This window comes from Abramis brama (genome assembly GCF_963993115.1).
Source record: "Abramis brama genome assembly, chromosome: 16".
Taxonomy (NCBI): domain Eukaryota; kingdom Metazoa; phylum Chordata; class Actinopteri; order Cypriniformes; family Leuciscidae; genus Abramis; species Abramis brama.
The window spans coordinates 32,349,950-32,369,888 of NC_139978.1; the positions used below are offsets into that span (position 1 = coordinate 32,349,950).

The 19,939-nt window shown below is 37.3% G+C and overlaps 1 protein-coding gene across 2 annotated transcripts; it reads right to left on the bottom strand.

Annotated features, from left to right (window-relative positions):
- Nucleotides 1-122: 122 nt before the first annotated feature.
- Nucleotides 123-19,150, bottom strand: mbd1a (methyl-CpG binding domain protein 1a). 2 transcript variants are annotated; one of them, XM_084087886.1, is made up of 14 exons: nt 19,056-19,150; nt 16,037-16,533; nt 14,620-14,734; nt 11,199-11,719; nt 11,007-11,083; nt 10,849-10,889; nt 9,564-9,620; nt 9,384-9,416; nt 8,834-8,869; nt 7,557-7,739; nt 6,357-6,659; nt 5,718-5,798; nt 4,915-5,160; nt 123-2,830 (listed from the first exon to the last, which is right to left on the bottom strand). In XM_084087886.1, the coding sequence occupies exons 2-14, from the start codon at nt 16,264-16,266 to the stop codon at nt 2,363-2,365; spliced, it is 2,391 nt and encodes a 796-aa protein (XP_083944012.1). In that variant the 5' UTR covers nt 16,267-16,533; nt 19,056-19,150; the 3' UTR covers nt 123-2,362. The 2 variants fall into 2 exon arrangements, with proteins under 2 accessions (XP_083944012.1, XP_083944013.1); XM_084087887.1 differs by lacking the exon at nt 9,564-9,620.
- Between the last annotated feature and the right edge of the window lie 789 nt (nt 19,151-19,939).

A 19,939-nucleotide genomic window follows, 5' to 3' on the forward strand; every position in this document is an offset into this window, starting at 1 on the left:
CAATATACATTTAATTCATATCACGTTAACATATTTCCCAGTTTGAAACCCCCTGCTTTACACCAAGGACCAAGAATGATTTTGATTCACTTCAGATGAAAAAAAGACCAGAGTTCTCTGTATATAAGAAAAAAAAATCTTTATTTTTACCCACCCTTCATAAAAATCTTACTTTACAGTGTTTCAAAAACTGAACTCAGTGGTTGAACAGACCAAAAGAGCAAGATTTACAATACAGAGATGCTCTCACAAACACCTCTAGCTTACATCCTCTATTTATAAATAATTTCAGACAATTACGTGTTTTACAGCTCATTTTGTACACATCTCCAGGGGAACAGGTTAACAAATTTGAATTATGCTGCCGATATTTTAATTAAATCACTCAGGAATGAAAAACACAAACCGTTGCTCTAAAATAAAAACAAGGTCTAATTTTGTCTGCATTGATTTAACATCTCTTAGGGAGATTTTAAATATGCATAAACCGTATAAAGGCCAATCAGTGTAATAAAAGATGGCGTTCACCAGGCCTTCTCCGGTCGGACGTCTACACTAGGCTGGGATTAATACACACAACAGCAGAAATGCACACAGATGCAATGCAGTTTGCAATTGCCATTAGTTGCACTTTATCATGCGTAACACAATTCAGTCATATGAAAGCAGGTGTGATTAACAACAGGACAAAAAAAGACCAGAGTGCATCTTTCTTTCCAAAAAACGCTCAAACAAGAACAAGAAAAAAAGACGTAAAAACACATTATGAACGATTGTATGCTTGCTTTGGGGTACAAATTAAATACAGTGTAAGCTATCAATAAAAAGCAGACTATTTCTAAAGGTTGAGTGATTTTGGTTTAAAATTGTGTTCAAAGAGTTTAGGTTTGAACATACAACCCCAAATGTACCACAACAAAGGCAGTTAATAATACTATTTTCATTGTACAACAATAAACATGTTCACCAAACAGCTCTGAATCAATAACTCAGCCTGAATAAGGGCACCTGGGAAGTTCAAGGTTGAAATTGGTCCATAAAATGATCGAGAGGTAGTTTAAATGAGAACTGGAGTGACGGAAAGAAAGGATTTTGGCAAAACTCAATGTTCCTTTTTCAAATGGAACATTTTGCCACATCACTAACTTCCACATTTCTGAAAATAAAACAAACAAAAAAGAAGCACCATTTTGGATGTTGATTGGGATGATGACGTGAGGTTGGTACAGAGCCCCGTGACATGACATGCTAGGGAGAAAAATGTATATCATGGCCATGAATTAACAATTTGTTCCCACGACTCGGACTTGCTAATACGTCAGCATGTTTTACACGCTATAATTCGTTCCCCAATTTACTAAATCATGGCTGCATTGTAACAATTCGTTCCCTTGTTTTAGTTCAATCAAAATGAGGGAACGTATTAGTTCAACGTGGCCACGATTTATGTCATTTGAGGGGCTCCGTAAGTTGGAAACTATGGAAGCTTGTTTCCGCCACACAATAAAACATTTCAAAAGATAATTGCGTCTTTTTATTACCATCTCGCAATTCTGACTTTATTTCTAAGAATTGCGAGATATAAAGTCAGAATTGCGAGATATAAAGTCAGAATTGCGTGAAATAAAGTCTCAATTGCGTGTTATAAAGTCAGAATTGCGAGATATAAAGTCAGAATTGCGAGATATAAAGTCAGAATTGCGTGAAATAAAGTCGCAATTGTGTCTTATAAGGTCAGTCTGACTTTATAACACATAATTGCGAGTTAATATCTCGCAATTCTGACATCTTTTCTCAGAATTGTGAGATATAAACTCACAATTGTGAGATATAAAGTCCAATTCTAAGGAAAAAAAGATTATTTTTACCTCAGAAATTATTTTGACCTCAGAATCGTTTATATCTCACAATTCTGACTTTATAACACGCAATTGCGACTTTATATCATGCAATTCTGACTTTATATCTCCCAAAAGCGTATTATAAAGTCAGAATTGCGAGATATAAACATGCAATTCTGAGAAAAAAAGTCAGAATTTCAAGTATATTTCTCGCAATTGCGAGTTTATATCTCATAATTCTGACTTTATAACACGCAATTGCGACTTTATATCACGTAATTCTGACTTTATAACCTGCAATTGCGACTTTATATCACGTAATTCTGAGATAAAAAGTCAGAATTGTGAAATGTAAACTCGCAATTGTGAGAAAAAAAGAATTGTGAGATTAAAAAGTTGCAATTACCTTTTTTATTTTTCACTCTGTGGCGGTAACAAGCTTCCATAGGAAACTGCACTATAAGCTTAAAAACTGGTGGAGGATTTTTCAAAAACTACAGTAAATTCTTGTGGAAGATGATTCACCCCTCCACAGGCTGCGTGCATTTCACACAATGTTCTTCGTCCTTGGAAATGAGCAGATCGCACAGAGCCGCTCGGACGCACATTCTGGGCTCCCAGGGCGAACCCATGTCGAGGCTCTGGTAGCCCTGACACACACCCAGCCCTTCCAGGTCTAGCAGGAGCGACACCACATGGTCGAGCGTCTCGAGGCAGGTCGGGTGGCGCGAGTAGACGGCGTGCATTAGCAGGAGAGGTTGGTTCTGGACGCTGACCTGGTAGAAGAAGCCCTTCTCGATCTGGACGATGGTGTCAGCCATGGTGGAGAGCTTGGAGCACTGCAGGAGCTGGAGGACGGGGCCTTTGGCCATGACACATACCCAGTGAGCGGGCAGCACAGTCTGGCCTAGGGTAGTGAACAGCTCCATCAGGCCTTGGTCTCGGTCGCAGTCGCTCTCTGCCGCCGCCAGACTGAAGATCTGCGTGATCTACAAAAGCAGATGTGACATTGACATTGTTGGTATAGCTGTGGAAATCTCTGACTGCGCTGAAGGTTTCATGCACCTCTCTCTCCAATTGACCGTTCGCAAAGACCCGCCCCCTTTAGTTACTGTTGCTATGTCCGACAAGCCACGCCGCTCTCACGCCACACCAGCAGGTTACTTTTGATATGAAACAAAGTCTCAACTTTCAAATGTGGTAATTTTTTTAAGAAATTTCAGCAACAAATACCATTTTATGGCTCTTTAATGTGTCTGACAGATCGCTGTAGCGCCTCAGTTAAAGCTGCTCGTGAACCGATCATCTCTTCCTTCTAGTTAATTTATAGCATCAAATAAACATGAATGAACATAAGGAGGAATGTTGTTTTAACCGCGGAAAGATGTCAGTACACACCGTTTTTCAAGTTCAAATCCTCCAACGTTAATCTACTAACTCTCCTCACTGCTTTGTGAGACTAAAATGGCGGATTCGGCGGATGGCGGATTATGATTGGTCGGATCGCCTGTCAATCAAACTCCCTGCGAAGGGTCAATTGCAGTCTTTGATCTTGATCTTGCTTTCTTTGATGTGAACACATTTATGTTGCCCATTGTAAATGGAACAGTTTTAATAAACCGGATAGCTATCTGATCATTTAAAACGCATGAATGACCAGGAGTAAACAGGCCCATTGGAAATGTGTTACTCAAAATGCAATTTAAAACTGAAAACAAACAAACAAAAGGATTTTGACAAAAGTAAAACCTATTCTATGAAAAATTGCTTCAGAAATAGGCCTATTTAAGGTTCTGCACCATTTCTATGTTATTCATATTTAAATATGTGTATGTGTAATTATACATATTGGGGTGGAGTTATGGAAAAAAATGGCACTTAGGTTGAAACTTAAACAATGAAACTAAAAATGGTGTTGCCGACCCCTGCTGTATACTGACTTTTAAGTGAAGGACTAGGGATGTTTTTGCCTGGAAAAATCTAATGGATGTGACGTTTACACTGACATTATATGACACATGAAATGAATGCTTATACAATGTTCAGGAAAATGCAAAAAGAGCATGAATTCATGTTAATTCAAACTATAGTCTCACATAGCCAGATCTTTATAGTCTCAAATATATAATCAAACTATCATAACAGTGTAAGTTTAATGACCTCATCTGTCGACATGATGCCTGTGAATTGCAGAGCTTGTGCACATATCCACATCACTATGATCAGATGCTTTCTTAACTGCTGCTTTCTCACCTCTGTCATTTTCATTTATTTTGTTATTGAGAGGAAAGCGCACAGCACATATTTACATGTTCATCTAAATGTCACTCTGCAGTAGGGCTGCACAATTAATTGCAATGAAACCGCACGCAATTTGGCAAAGGCTGCGATTATTTTATGCGCAGCTTGTCAGTGCAGCACGGCTCTGTGATCAGTGGTAAATGCTGCTCCATCTGAACGCCAGAGGGCGCTATCATGCAGACACGCCACTCATTCCAGGAAATCCCTATAGGCATAATACTATTGCTGTAGCTGAATAAACAGAAGATTGAAACGCTTTGATTGATTAAACATGACTAATAAACACACAACTGCCTTATTCTGTGTAAGAAGTCACATCATCTCACAGAAGGATGCTCAACTGTTGTTATGAAGTGAGTTTGGAGTAAAAGCATGTTATTAAATGTTGTCTTTTGTTAAATTCATAAATGCTTCTCATGTTTGGAAAGATGTTAGATGTTATATATATATATAATTATTTTATTTAATTATTATTTCTTTTTATTTAATTATTTCTAATTATTATTTTATTTAGCAAGGATGCATTAAATTGATCAAAAGTAAAAGACATTCATAATACAACTAATCGTCAAAGAATCCTGAAAAATATGAAGCAGCACAAGTGTTGAAATAATACTTAACAATATTACTGTTTTATGCTATTTTTGATCAAATAAATACAGCCTTCGTGCGCATAAGAGCCTTCTTTCTAAAACATAAATCTTAAAGACCCCAAACTTTTGAACGATAGTGTATTCAGTCGTAGTGAAGACAGATGTCCAGCGAGACTCACCACCGGCGTGGCCTCCTGTTGATGTTCTGACACGTGGTGCTGTGTGTTCTGTGGTTCTTCTGTGAAATGTGATGGTGGTGACCCCACTCTCACCATCTCAATCTGAAGAAAACCATTCTGAGTCGCGTCATCCATCGGCAAAGAACCGATGACCTCACCCAGCGGCATCTGATTGTTGTTGCACAGAGGTACTGATCCGAGCATATGAGGCGCCACCGGCATGCCCGGCATGTTGTAGTATAATCCCTGTGAAACATGCAGACATCGAAACAAACGTCAGCTTTCAATGGCCATCAACATTTGCAACATCTATAATTGGATTGGGTAAATTTAACATTCTGCTGAAAAACTCTGATGGAAAACTAAAAATAAATCCAAAAAAATCCAAAAAATCATGTTTAATAGGTCAAAATGCTGGTGAACTATCCGCAATTCTGAATCAAGATTCTCCAATCAGAGAAATCACTGTTATATTAGAAGTGGGAATCACTACATACAAGGTTGTGCTGAGATGGCAAGCAGGAAACACCAAGGTAACATGCATCTACCTAATGTTAATTATGGGATGTTTAACCACTAGAGCACACAAAAAAATATGCAACTATTATTATTATTATTATTATTGTGTAGCCATATTGATATATAATCATAAAACTTTGGCCAAATTGTGCAACCCTACAAACAAGCACAACAATCATGCAGTCCTAAAACCCTGAATTAAGAATGAATTATTAATTAAGAAATTAATTCCAGAACCAAGGCTGGAGAAATCAAATAAATGAGAATGATGTAGAAAGTCTTACCTGAGCACCGAGTCCAGAGGTGTTGGAGTACATCACATTAGACGCCATCATTGACCTCTCATTGCCCAAAATATCAGGATCCTATGAAAACAGGCAACGAGATAATCTAACATTAAACATATTTAATAACCTAATAAACATTCATTAAAATAATTGAATTAAAATAATTCATTTTTCTTGATTAAATTACATTGTGAAACATCTGCTGAAACTTTAAATCTACTTTTAGTCTAATGCTGCAGTCAAGTCATAAATTACCATAATTACTGACAACTTTCTGACACATAAAACCCATTAACGTCATTGTTAATCCCATAAACACAAATTGAAAATATGTTCTGAAATTTATGACAGCTCTGATGTTTCTAACTCTAACTTTCAAATGTTATGGCATTTTATTATAGGCACTGTACTTTGGTCTTACGTACTTACACAAGCATTGAGTTGTGAATAATGTAGTTATGAAGCACTTTGCTGTCATCAATAACAAATTTACACAATAATTTGAGTCTAAAATAGGTCATCATCAAGAGTTGTCATCATGTATGATGTGAATGCAGACTAGACTTTAGACCTTGTTTTGTGTTTTGGTTGTGCAACATTTAATTCTCTGACTGCAAACATTTAGAAATCAGAAACCTCCTCTATGTTGGATGGTTCGTCATCCTCAATCACGGCCTCAATGAACATGTCGTCGTCCTCTTCCTTAAAACTGTAATTCCATTTCTTCCTTCCTCTGGCCTTGGAGCCATTCATTTTATACAGTCTCCCTTCTTCTTCGTCATTATCCTTATCAGACATTTCATCTTCATCATCATCGTCATCGTCGTCATCATCCTCCCAGGGTTTGCTTCTGAATCTCCGCTTTCTTGCTGGTCTCCCGCGCCTCTTGAGCTTGGGTTTCACGTTTCTTCTTCGTGGAAGGGACGGATTCAGCTTTCTCTGCATGAAATGATAAAACAAAAAGATCTTGCAAAATGCACCTCTGAAATGTGTACAAGTTGCCTGATTGTCAGGTGATAACCAGTGTTGGGAAAAGTTACTTTTTAAAGTAACGTGTTACAATATTGTGTTACTCCCTAAAAAAGTAACTAATTGAGTTACTTAGTTACTTTTTATGGAAAGTGAAGCATTACGTTACTTTTGCGTTAGTTTTTCTCACCTGGGCTGGGTTTGCTTGTTTGTTTAAAAGTTCTATTTTTTGCAAATGTAAAGTGACTAACTGGTAAACTTCATTCTGGATCGCAGAAGATTAGGATACAGAAGAAGAAAGTTCAACACTATTACTTTAGCAATAACTTTTTTTTTTAAACTCAAATGTGATGTTTATCTAAAGACATTTTTAGCTTATTAGTATCCATTTCAGATAATTGAAGGTCAGCAGCAAAAATATTGGTTAATAAAGTGAGATTTAAAGTATATTTAACATACTTAATTACTGCAGGTTTGCATAATATTCTGAGTTTGCATTTCACTCTATTTATTCATTTTGATGAATACTGAATCTGTTTCTTGAATAAGTCAAATGAGTAAATGCATGCTCACATATAGTCTAGAACTACAATAACCATCATATTTACACACAAGCACCTTTCCTCACAATTTCTCTCAACATGGGGACAGGAGAGCTGTCAGTCAATAAATGGGAAAACGTTACTTATTTAAAAAATTAACTAAGATATTTTGTTGTAAATTCAAAAGTAATGCATTATTTTACTAGTTACTTGAAAAAGTAATCTGATTACATAACTCGGGTTACTAGTAATGCGTTACACCCAACACTGGAAATAACCTAACTCTTGAGTGATGCCATTAGATGTTAATCATGCAAATACGTACATTTGCACTTTGACCATGAAGCTTTGACTCAAACTTGCACTGACGTAAGCGACATTTCTGCCTTTTCTTGTTACTGCCACCATACTTGGGCTTGTCCATGCAGAAGTCGCATTTGCCACAGTCGTCTTCACGAAGACATGCGACACACTGCCGACACATTCTGCGATTCCGTTTCTTTTGAGCCTGAAAGCAAGAGTAGACAGAGAAATTAATAAAGGACTAAAGATTTTTTAACATGCAGTAAAGACATAATTAAAGTTTTTAAGGGGTTTTATCAGTTCCGCTATAATCAGGAAAAGAATATTCCATGCTCAATCCATAATATGCTTTCACTCTGTAAAGCCTGACAGATGCCTGAAATAATAGTGAGAAAAGACATTTTTTAAATGCAAATGTTTATTGAGCCTTTAAACATCTCATTAAGTATAAAATAAAAGAACGTATAGCTCATACTCCGCAATTTTATTCAGTGGCACAAAATGAGCAAAAATATGCTATTTAGTGCAGTTGCTGATATTTTTATGGCCAAAAAGTAAGATGAAATTCTAATAGCTTTCAATAAAAAAAAACATAAACGAGATCTTTATAACAATAGTCAACCTACATAAAATGCATATAAATTTAAGTTATCACTCTATCTGCCAATAATATGTCTTAGTAAGATGATATTTAAACGCTTAGTTTAATGATCAAGTATGGGGAGTTTAAAACATATAATGCAATGCAATGCAATACAATGATGACTGGGAGATGAACCAATAAATGGTTCCTCAAAAGCCTAATGGATCATATTTGATACTCACATTTTAACATCACTTTTTTCCTACAAAATGATGTCTGGATAATCAAGTATTCCTAAGTCGCTTCAGTCCAGTAAGTGTTCATCTTGAAATATTACTAAGGATTATAAAAGTTATTCTTGCATATATTTTATAAAAAATCTTTAAAGGTTTCACAGCAAAAATACATGTACCACGACCTAGACAGGGATGTTTTTACAATTATACTAAAAGGCCATTTACTTGCTAAGTATAAACTATCAATCAGACAACAGGAACAAGGACAAGGAACGTAGAAGATTGTGTACGACAGCTTTTTCCAGCAAGTTTTCGGTCATGTTGATCATTTAGGCTACAGGACTTAGACATTTTGCATATCAAATAAGATACAAAAGGGTTAAAAATCACCCCATGCCACAATCATTAGCAGAGTCAAACAAAACTACAAAAGATTAGTGCTATCTGTTAGATTCCACTAGTGATGATACACTCACTCACCCAATCATCTTCATCACCACCATCAGGAGCAAAATCCTAAACACCACATACAATAGAAACCTGGATCAGTATTTTAAGCACAGCACTCCTACATGAATAGATTGCAACAGTGGTTAAGCGTGTAATAACTGTTTCACTATGAACAGCACAAAATGAAACGATGACTATTTCCTAACAGGTCTCCAAAATCTATAGTCAAAGTTTCAATGACGTCAAGATGCATATGATCCAAGTTCGCGTTTACACTATTTATAAATTATACAGACCTGATAAACATGTCAAACTGTTCAAATAGCACAAAGTTCAGAAAGAACTCTTCTTTTAAGTTAACTTATGAATGATCTGCTTCTTTTTGATACTATATTTTTAAGCTATGACAAAGTATTTAAACATTGAATAAATAACACTTTACTTTTAATACTACTAAAAACTCTTGATGGTATGTAGTAGTGGTATGCAGTTTCTGTAATTGAATATCATTAAAATGCAGCGCTGACAGTTTCATGAATGAGCAACTATACATTAAACTATACATGAAAAATAAACTCACCTTTACAATTTTCTTGTATTTGGGATGTGGTTTCTGCAGGAGATAGTGGCATTATGTTTTGGTGTGCAAGTAGTTCAGCTACAGACAGATTATTTGATGATCTTTGGCAATGCTTTTGTGTATGCTGCAGCCCATAAGTGTCATGAATGTGTCTGTATGATATTATATGTTTATTATTACCAGTATTTGTTTTCTTGGATGTTTTGTTTTCCCAACCTCCCACTGATCCTGCCCCACCTTGAAAATAATAATAAAAATAAAAAAACATGCAAATGCATAATAAAAAAGAAGCAAAAGAAATGTGATAAACAGAGGTGCTACTTTCAACAGAATCATAAATAAAAGGAAAATAATGTTTCTAGAAAAGAATATTCAAGAAAATAAAAGAATGAAGTAAACAATGGTACTAGAGAAATGAAGGATAATCTGGACTTTGTTCAGCTTCTTAAAGTGAGCAAACAACCGTTATTTGGCTTGTAGACTGAGAGCACAACAAATGGGAAACTAGCTTGTGTTAGTTCAGATATTAAGACCCAAAAGTATCGCCAAAGCTACCTCTCATACAACTAACGTGAACACAGACACAGCAACACCGCAGTGCTTCTCTTCCCCTTCACAACATCAACAACAGCACAGATGAATGATTCCTCAGCACAATCTTCCAAAAACAAAAACATAATACAGGAATGAGACATGGGATAACTACAATTTTCTTAACTATATTTAATTTTCCTCTATATTAGCAAAATTACTGCAATATTCCTCACTACCTTAAAACAGAAAATGGTGGCTGTATTTAATACTTGTGTTATAAACAAAAAGATTTTTGTCAACACAGGGTGTCAGATGTAGTATTTCTCCAATTGACGAAACTAAAAATCAGTTTTACACTGTCAAGTGTCAGTATATGATGAAGGACAGAATGAATATTGGCATGTGAGTATTAGAGAAAGCAAGGAAAAAAACTAAAAATAGAGGAAGCAGAACCACAAGGTAGATAAATATTAAACTTGTTTGACAGATTAAAGTCAGAATGAAATGCAAGTTGCAATAGTTTTCTTTCCTATTGTGACGTATATCCAAGGGAAATGGCTTCCCGAACCAGAATAAATGTATGGCGGGACATGATTTTGTCCATGAGGAATTGATTGGATGGTTGTGGTTTGCTATTGGTGGATCTCATGTGAGTGACAGGTTGCCCCGCCCTCATGCCAGTAAACACGTCATCAGAGAAGAGAAGTACAAGAGGGAGGGGAAGCTACTTTGATTAAAGATTATGAGGGCACATGGTTTTAAAAATAATAATAATGCACAGATTTATAACAAATACTGCAATCTTCCATCAATTTTGATTTCATGGTGACTTTAATTCAAAATCATTTTTGCCATATAAACTTTCTGTATTATCCCAGGTCTCAAGAATCAGTGACAGAAAACAAGGAAAAGCGATGACAGAAATACATACCTTCCTAAACACAATGTTTGGAGGAGAGTACTTCTTCTCTGCTGCAAAATGAGAAAATGTAGAAATTAGACTACAAAAAAAGGGCAATAATACACCTTAGAATTATTGCAGAATATCATGCTTGCTGAAATGAAAGGTGTAATTATAAATTCACATACATTTAGGCCTACATCTGAAGCACAACGTGTCTCCAGGCTTCTGAGCAGAAAATGGGCAGCCACAGTTTTCACATTTACTGGAGAAAGAGAAACTAGATTTGTTACTACATTCATGAAGGCCCTAGTTGAAACAACAGCAAATATTCAAGATACACTTTCTGGACAGTATGAAATGAGTCTGATTTTGTTCACCTGAGCATTGGATGGCTTTCCTTCAGCACCATTGTTCCATTAAGCCTAGTCTCCGGAAAATCTGGCGAAATTACAGTCTGATCTGAGATCAGTGCATCCTGAGTTTTTGTAGGGCTAATGGGCTCCAGAGATGGATAAAGCCAGAGTCGAAGGGGCAGCTCAGCGCCGTCTTTCCCAGGTTCGCTAGAGGAACTGACTATCTGTTGGGAAACATTCCCCACTTTTACTGAAGGAGAGTTAATGAAATCCCGTGTCCTGGATGTGTCGATGTTGAGCGGCGAGACTCTCGTGAGGCGCGGGGGGCTGTTAAATTCTGCGTTGGGTGTGTTGGAGAGGCTGCTGACTCCTGCAGGTGAGCAGGGGGTGAGTCGGGGTCTCTGGGGTGTGGATGTCGAGCTGTGAATGATGCTCTGGATTGTTCTGGGTAAAACTTCAGGCGTGCGGGTTGGGTCTGGGAGGGGAGCGGCTGTTCCTGATGAGAGACTTGAACGTTTGGTAATTTCCAGCTGGGAACGAGCACTCTATATATGGCAAGCAACCACAGAGAAAAAAGAAAGAATTAAAAGAAATGTATTAAAATGTTATAATAATATAATTTATGATTAAATTAAAAGCAGATTATATTTAACTTATAATTTAATTTAAATGAATCCTAAATTCTGTAAATTGCACTCATGATTATTAAAGTGACCCTATTATGCTTTTTTGAATATTACCTTTCATGCAGTGTGTAATATATCTGTTTGAGAACTGGTTTAAAGCTCAAAGAGCACAACAAATAAAGTTATTGTGTCCTGAAAGAAAGAACAAATTCTGAACTGCCTGAAGCGAGTCGTCAGTAATTCCAGTCTTACTTCATGCATGAACCTATGTAGGTTTGTAACACATTTGAAAAAAAGCCTGTGGTCTTCATTGGCTGCCCGCGAACGATGTCTACTTTGACCCTCAAACACTGTAGTTGTAGCTGAGACTGGAAGAGTTTGGTTTGAGTTGTCGGCATGTCGAGAAGATGCTGTTTTTGACGCTACGAATGCAAATCCACTTTGGATGCACTTCCAAAGGATGAGGATACAGGCTCTAATTGATTCGGTAAAAGGGGCGGCATCATTACAAGGGCTGAGGAAACCTCCCTAGCTGAAATTTAGATATGGTAATGGGTATGTCATTTCCAACATGTGCTGTAAGCTGTAGACTAATTACAACAGGCTGGGTCATCTGACCAATGAGAGCAGAGTAGACCAATCACAACAGACTGGGCCACTTGACGAATCAGAGCAGAGTAGACCAATCACAACAGACTGGGCCACCTGACCAATCAGAGCAGAGTAGACCAATCACAACGAACTGGGTCATCTGACCAATCAGAGCAGAGTAGAGCAATCACAACAGACTGGGCCACTTGACGAATCAGAGCAGAGTAGACCAATCACAACAGACTGGGCCACCTGACCAATCAGAGCAGAGTAGACCAATCACAACGAACTGGGTCATCTGACCAATCAGAGCAGAGTAGACCAATCACAACGAACTGGGTCATCTGACCAATCAGAGCAGAGTAGACCAATCACAACAGACTGGGCCACCTGACCAATCAGAGCAGAGTAGACCAATCACAACGAACTGGGTCATCTGACCAATCAGAGCAGAGTAGACCAATCACAACGAACTGGGTCATCTGACCAATCAGAGCAGAGTAGACCAATCACAACAGACTGGCCCACCTGACCAATAAGAGCAGAGTAGACCAATCACAAAAGACTGGGCCACCTGACGAATCAGAGCAGAGTAGACCAATCACAACGAACTGGGTCATCTGACCAATCAGAGCAGAGTAGACCAATCACAACGAACTGGGTCATCTGACCAATCAGAGCAGAGTAGACCAATCACAACAGACTGGCCCACCTGACCAATAAGAGCAGAGTAGACCAATCACAACAGACTGGGCCACCTGACGAATCAGAGCAGAGTAGACCAATCACAACAGACTGGCCCACCTGACCAATAAGAGCAGAGTAGACCAATCACAACAGACTGGGCCACCTGACCAATAAGAGCAGAGTAGACCAATCACAACAGACTGGGCCACCTGACGAATCAGAGCAGAGTAGACCAATCACAACAGACTGGGTCATCTGGGCTGCGTTCAGCCCAGACAAAACGTTGCACAACGTTTTTTAAACAGAAACAGTGATGCGTTGAACACACTGTTCTGATGATGCAAGAGTTGCAACTATGGCAGCTGAGAAGGCCATTCTTTGTGTTCTTTGTGAAGAATTTTCGGAGCCTGATGAAGTCGGTATAAATGTGTTTAATACTACAAAATATGCCCAATGTTACAGTTACTGCACTTGCCGCCCAGAACAAAAGAGAACATCCCAATCGAGTGAAGGGATTGCTGAAACTGAAATGGAAGCACACATCTTACCTAATTCAGACTAAAACACATCTATTTAGCCTCACATACTGACTTTAATTGTAGTTCATACTGTTTTAATACCCTGTATTTTCTTTCTCATTTTTAGGAAAAGCACTTAATTTCCATTGTTTATTTCTATACCAAATGTCATACACTTGCAATGAAGCTAAAAATATAAACAACTACATCATTATGTTGATAATATCCTATATTTTTACAATAAAACTTACGACAAACATGTCTTCTAATATCCTCAGTTGTTGTGTATACCGAGCTGCATCGAACACATTTGTAAATTACTTTCCTTGAACCCATTGTGCGAGTTCACTTTAATACCGCGTGCTTTATATACATGTTGCTGCTGATTGGACTGCAGTTCTGACACCCCCACCAAACAAGAGAAAACGTATCTCAAACCCTGTTGCACACCGGTGCACGCCGTTTCCAGGAAACATGACGTTCAACCCGGAAACCGTAGCAAAACGTTGCGCACCGTTTTGAACTTGAACGTGCCCCAGACAAATCAGAGCAGAGTAGACCAATCAGAGTAGAGTAGATCAATCACAACAGACTGGGTCATCTGATTAATCAAAATAGACCAATCACAACAGACTGGGCTGTCAGTGCAGAGTAGCTCTCAGAAAGGAGAGGTTTAGAGAAACCGGATCCATGATCGAACATTAAACACTGTGAGAAAAGAGGTGATGCTGCAATTTATGTTATGAGAAAATTAATGTTTTCTATCTTAGACACATGTAAAACTATTGTAGGAGACTCCGAAACAAAATGAGGAACCTTTAATTTAGCATAATAAGGCCATTTTAAGATTAGCAGTAGCCTTAGCAAACACAACAAAAACATATATTTTCAAAAATTTTAAATGTTATATAAATAACCAATATATATTTAAACCACTATAAATATTATGATATATTATTTCTCTTACTGCACATAATATTCTCTCTAACAATGCAAACAAAAGACAGAAGAAGCTACACAAACCTTAGTTCTCCTAGAGCGATCCATGTGTATTCCTTTCTTGAAATCTAAACGAGTAAGTCCTTGTCTAACATTTCTGGCACTCGGAGGCCGACCTCTGCGTCGTTTTACTTTCGGACTGTGAGAATATGAGAAGTACAAAAGTCGTTTTATTAACTGAATATGATCAACAGGTGTGATATGAATGTCTGAACATGTTCTGCAGCACCCCCATATTCCGAACCGAATCTGATTTATCCATTTCTTCACTTCATGTCACATTTCTTCATTATCAAATACATTTCAATGTTTATATGAAAGAAAATCAAGGTCTTAAAGGGATAGTTCACCCAAAAATTCTGTCATCATTTACTCATATCGTTCCAAACCCGTAAGACTTTCATTCATGTTCGGAGCAAAAATTATTTTCATGTTCGAGCTTCCGTTTACCATATCTGATGTGTGCGTTGATGAATGTTTATGTGAATAAAAGCCTAAATTAAATCTCTTCATCATATAAAGCGACCGTGTCTCTTCAGAAAATTTGGACTAAACCGCTCTATTCATAGTTTTACGATCTCTTTATGAACTTTTTGAAGCGTCAAAGTGGTAGTTGCGTAGTTGTCAATGGAGAGACAGAAAGCTATCCGATTTCATCAAAAAGATCTTCATTTGTGTTCTGAAGAGAACGAAAGTCTTACTGGTTTGGAACGACATGAGGGTGAGTAATTAATGACAGAATTAAAATTTTTGGGTGAACTACTCCTTTAAGGCCCGTTCACACCAAGGACAGCCACTATAACAATATCGTTTTAAAAAACTGTTAAAGATTAGCAGAGTTCACACAATAACGACACAGAGGAACAATATCATTGGAATTACTTTCACAAAAAAAATATTTTCCAGCTGATGAATGATAAAAACATTGACAGACAATCAGAATTGTAAAATTGCAAAACTGCAACACGCTTAGAATAAACAGTGTTATTGTGCACTGGTGTGGATGCTAATATAGCTATCATTCTGGTGTGAACGGGCCTTTACAGTATTATGCATGTTTTAAAGTAATAAAATGTTTCATTGTAAATATTCAGCGTAACAGTTTTAGTGAAAAATATTAACTGAATTAAATGAATGTCTTAGTATTTAGATTTCCTCCTTTTGCATTAACAGCAGCACTGATGCTGACACGAACATAACTTTATACTCAAGCACGATTTCAGAAGCTTCAATGGAAGCAGGAAAATCTTACCTGTACAAACCTGTTTTAATTTGAAAGGGATACTCCACTTTCCAAAAAAAAGTGGAGTATCCCTTTAATGTTAGATTTGAATGTATTCTCAGACCTTTGGACTTAAAATATTTCCAGGCAAACATACAGCCTATTCAATATTCCACTAAATGCAAACAAAAAGTAAGGAAGTAAGGAAAAGGCACATACATGCTCCTGACACTATCAACACCATCTTCGTCCTCTTCCATTGGCTTCAGCCAATCAGGTGGCAACTCAACCGTCACTATTCCAGGCATGTTGTCCCACTCAGTATTTTCCTCAACAGCGGTAACATCATCTGCTCCAATCGGATGATTCTCACTCAAGAGGGCCGGCACAGTCTCTTCCGGGTTCATCGTCTCCGGTTCAGCTGACGCCCTGTTCAGCTCATCCGTCATATCTGATCTTTTCCTCTGGCCTCGAGGCCTCTATTTTACAAGTAGATTTGTGAGACCAATGGTTTTGACTTGTGAGTCATCCCAGGAAGAGTTTGGAAAGTGAATCTCTGGCTCACATTTTTAAATAGGAAAAACGACTTTTTAGTCCAAAAAAGTCGGAGGTATTAATTTCATCTCACAATGTTACGAATAGCCTGGGTTGCATGAAATGTCAAAGATCCAACACTTCATCCATGTCTTTACTGGTTATGGATCATTACATTACACCTGTAAAGAGAATGCTGATATTAGAGAAGAACACTAAATAACACACCAAACTGTATATGCTATTAAATTATTATTACGGCACAGTCTGATTTTACACTTTTTTTGCAGCTTGATGTGTTTCTAAAGACATACTATGCATTGAGATTGACTGCAAACAAATCACACTCACATACAGCGTAACATCGTCATTGCAGTTTTAAGAAATATGATGTTGACGCACTTGTATCATGATGTGCATACAAATCACTATTTGAATAAAATATTTCAGCAAAAGCTTATAATAAAGTTTTTCCACTGTAACGTAACCGATGTGTAAATAAATAAAATCTCTATTAAATTGGGCTGTTGAAAATGAGTCAAGCTAGCAGAAACACGATGAACAAGCGTGAAGGAGAATATTTATAGAACGGGGCCGGAACGAGTGGTTGCCATGGTGACAGAATTGCAGCGAGCCTAGCAGCGATGGCAGGGAGGTCGATACAAATGAGCTGAGAACATTCGATATCTGCAATGCAGCGCAATTACTATGGCAATGAAATACGTTACAGTGCAGCAAGCAGCCAACATTTGTTCAAATTTTTCTAGCAGAAAATACTTCATTTCCTGAAGCCCTCATTATGTAATTAAGACCATCTGTTTAAAACAACTGCTCTTTAAGAAAACTGCTGAAAGGTTGACCAAGGTAATTGGCACTATTAAAGATTCACAATAATACAAACATGATAAAACAGATGTCAACATCTCAGTGGTAAATGAAACCTCGCTGTAGGTTTCAACCCAAATCTGGGTCATAGAGAGATTTGTTTAAAGTTACAAATACAGCTTGTTGAGGAATATATCTTATTAAGGTTATTAGCAAGTCAGCAAGAAACTCACTGTTCAGGTAATCAGTAATATTAAAAATATCAAATGCTGAGCCAGCCATTTTCAGACATCTCTCATTTAGTTAGAAAGTAATAATTACAGTGGCTCAGTATCAACACAACTTTATATTCTTTATCTTATCAACTACTTTCTGCTAAGAACAAAATTGACTGTTTCATATGCAACCGTGGAACAGATTCAAAGTATTTTAACTTTCCTAATAAATTATCAGCAATGGCCAAACTGGAGCTTATCAGTAAGAGGGTTATTAATAAAAATGTAATGTCTGCTTGTGTGCTACTTGTACTCTATAGTTTCTCTGTCAATATTGTTGCAAAATATTCTATTTAAATTTGCTGCTATACAAATGCAGAACAGTGTACTAGAATAAAGCATAATAAACTAAAAAGCTAATTTCTGTTAATCATTAAATATCATAAAATTCACTTAATCCCACTCATAAGACTCAAGATATACCAAAAGTGGAATGTTAAAAAGAATAATAATAATTAACACCCAACAAGAAACATTAAACAGCGTTAATCGTTTTCCTTTTAATTAAATGCAACAGAAGCAAAAATGCAAGTATGATTGTGTGATCATTGTTACATTTGTACTGTGTTTATGAACACTAAGATCGAGGTTATTGGGTTGATTCTTTGGCAGTAGATTTTTATGACAAATGGTCTCTGAGTATGTTGTTATTACCATTTTTTACATTAAGCATTTTAGTTCGTCCCAAGAACAATGACATTTCATAACCATTAGACGTGAATGTATTTTGCATTATGCATTATATTTAATATTTAGATGTATTGCAGAAAATGTTAAAATTGACAATGCTGTATTTATTATAATTTTGTGAGATAATAAGAACGACGTTTAAGTGAAGCTTTGATTGACGTTCCTTGATAGCCTACATGTAAAAAAAATTTTTTTGACAATGATCGCAAGTTGATGTGCTTGAACTCGTGGCCCTGGTAGCGATAGATCGTGAAACCAGCGCGTGAACAATTATCTGAATAGCGCGATGCACTTTTTCAGCGCAAATAAACTTATCTAACTTAAAACATTAAAGTTATGTGTCTTGTCATCGCGTGCAATTCCTAGCATTATGAAAACGTGATAAAAAAAGATCGGCGAGCTAAATAAACAGATCGTAAAAAAAATCGACACTAGTTTCGCCAGCCTCCATTACAGATCGCTGGAGTGAGGAATGCTGTCCCGACGAGCGATCAAAAACACGTCCGATATAACGTGACAATTAACGACATACGTAACAAACATCACGCGTTTAGCAAGAGTATTTCACTGACAACATGCTTTATTATTTGTGATAGGTTTTAAAGACACGTTAAGTTTATTTTACACGACTCTACCACGTCCATTTCGCTGTGCTGCTGAATGAGCTCAGGCAGCCCCCCTTCGCTGTTGACCCTCCCCTTCCACACACTCCCCATTGCTTTGCTTTCAGCGATGCAGCCTCGAAAACGACTTTCCGAACGCTCTCTCTTGCACGGAACCACGCCGATCTTTCGATTCATTTACTAGAGCGATAGCTATAAATTATAACGTCATCTGCGTTTTATAAACACGCGTTTTGCCACGCACAAAAACAAACACCGAAACGAATACGTGCAGCATTTTGACATTCTTACCTCATCGCGTCTCGCGCCGTCGATCGAGCCGTTCATCTGCGCCTCGTTCTCTCCGATCAGCGATACTTTCGGCGATCTACTGCGCATGCGCTGACACGAGCATCGTAGGAAGTCGATCCTGACTGAAATAAAATTTAGCGGTTGAATAGTCGCTCAGCGTTCAGTGTCTGCAATAATGATACACCTTTAAATGATACACAGCTTTGGCTTATAGCCTACTTGCAGGTCCTCGGAGATTGTTGTTGTCTTTTTTATAAGCATTTCACGAATAATGTACACAAATATTGACGATTCGCGTATCGCTACATTATATTTTCTCGACCCCAAAAATAACGTACCATAACCCATTTGCCTAGATTAATAACCATATTTAAAATCTATTCTGAGCATATTTGACGAAGATATTCGTTAAGGGAAATACTTTAATTTTTGGAGCTTAGTGATGTACAAATTTTCGGAGCAAAATGACTTTGTTATCGTACTTTAAATCTGCATCCGAGAGGGACCTTATTTTTTGAGAGCGTTCAGCGCTTCTCGACACAAATTATCACAATTAAATTGAGGTCAAATAAATACATCTTAACTGCACAACTGAGGAGCCCTTGATTCACTTTCACATACAAAAAGACCAAGGCTGCAGAAAGCGAGATATGTATTAGCCGTTCTAGAGAAAGATGCATTTAACACAGTCTAATCGCGTTTTTTCTACATTATAATTATTGGTTTTCGTCATCTTTATTAACAATTATTTATGAACTTAATTAATCTTATTCTTAACATGAAATTACCTCAGAATCGCGCCATTCCTGTCAGAGGTTTTAACGCTGCATGCAGTGACTATTACAGAAAGAGCACGGAATTTTGACATTTTACATGGACCATAA

Coding starts and splice junctions, on each gene's coding strand:
- mbd1a (XM_084087886.1), bottom strand. CDS start 16,266: ATGACGGATGAGCTGAACAGGGCGTCAGCTGAACCGGAGACGATGAAC. Junction 11,084..11,198: donor GAAAGCCATCCAATGCTCAG/GTGAACAAAATC, acceptor CTCTTTCTCCAG/TAAATGTGAAAACTGTGGCT. Junction 5,799..6,356: donor AACCATCCAACATAGAGGAG/GTTTCTGATTTC, acceptor CTGTTTTCATAG/GATCCTGATATTTTGGGCAA.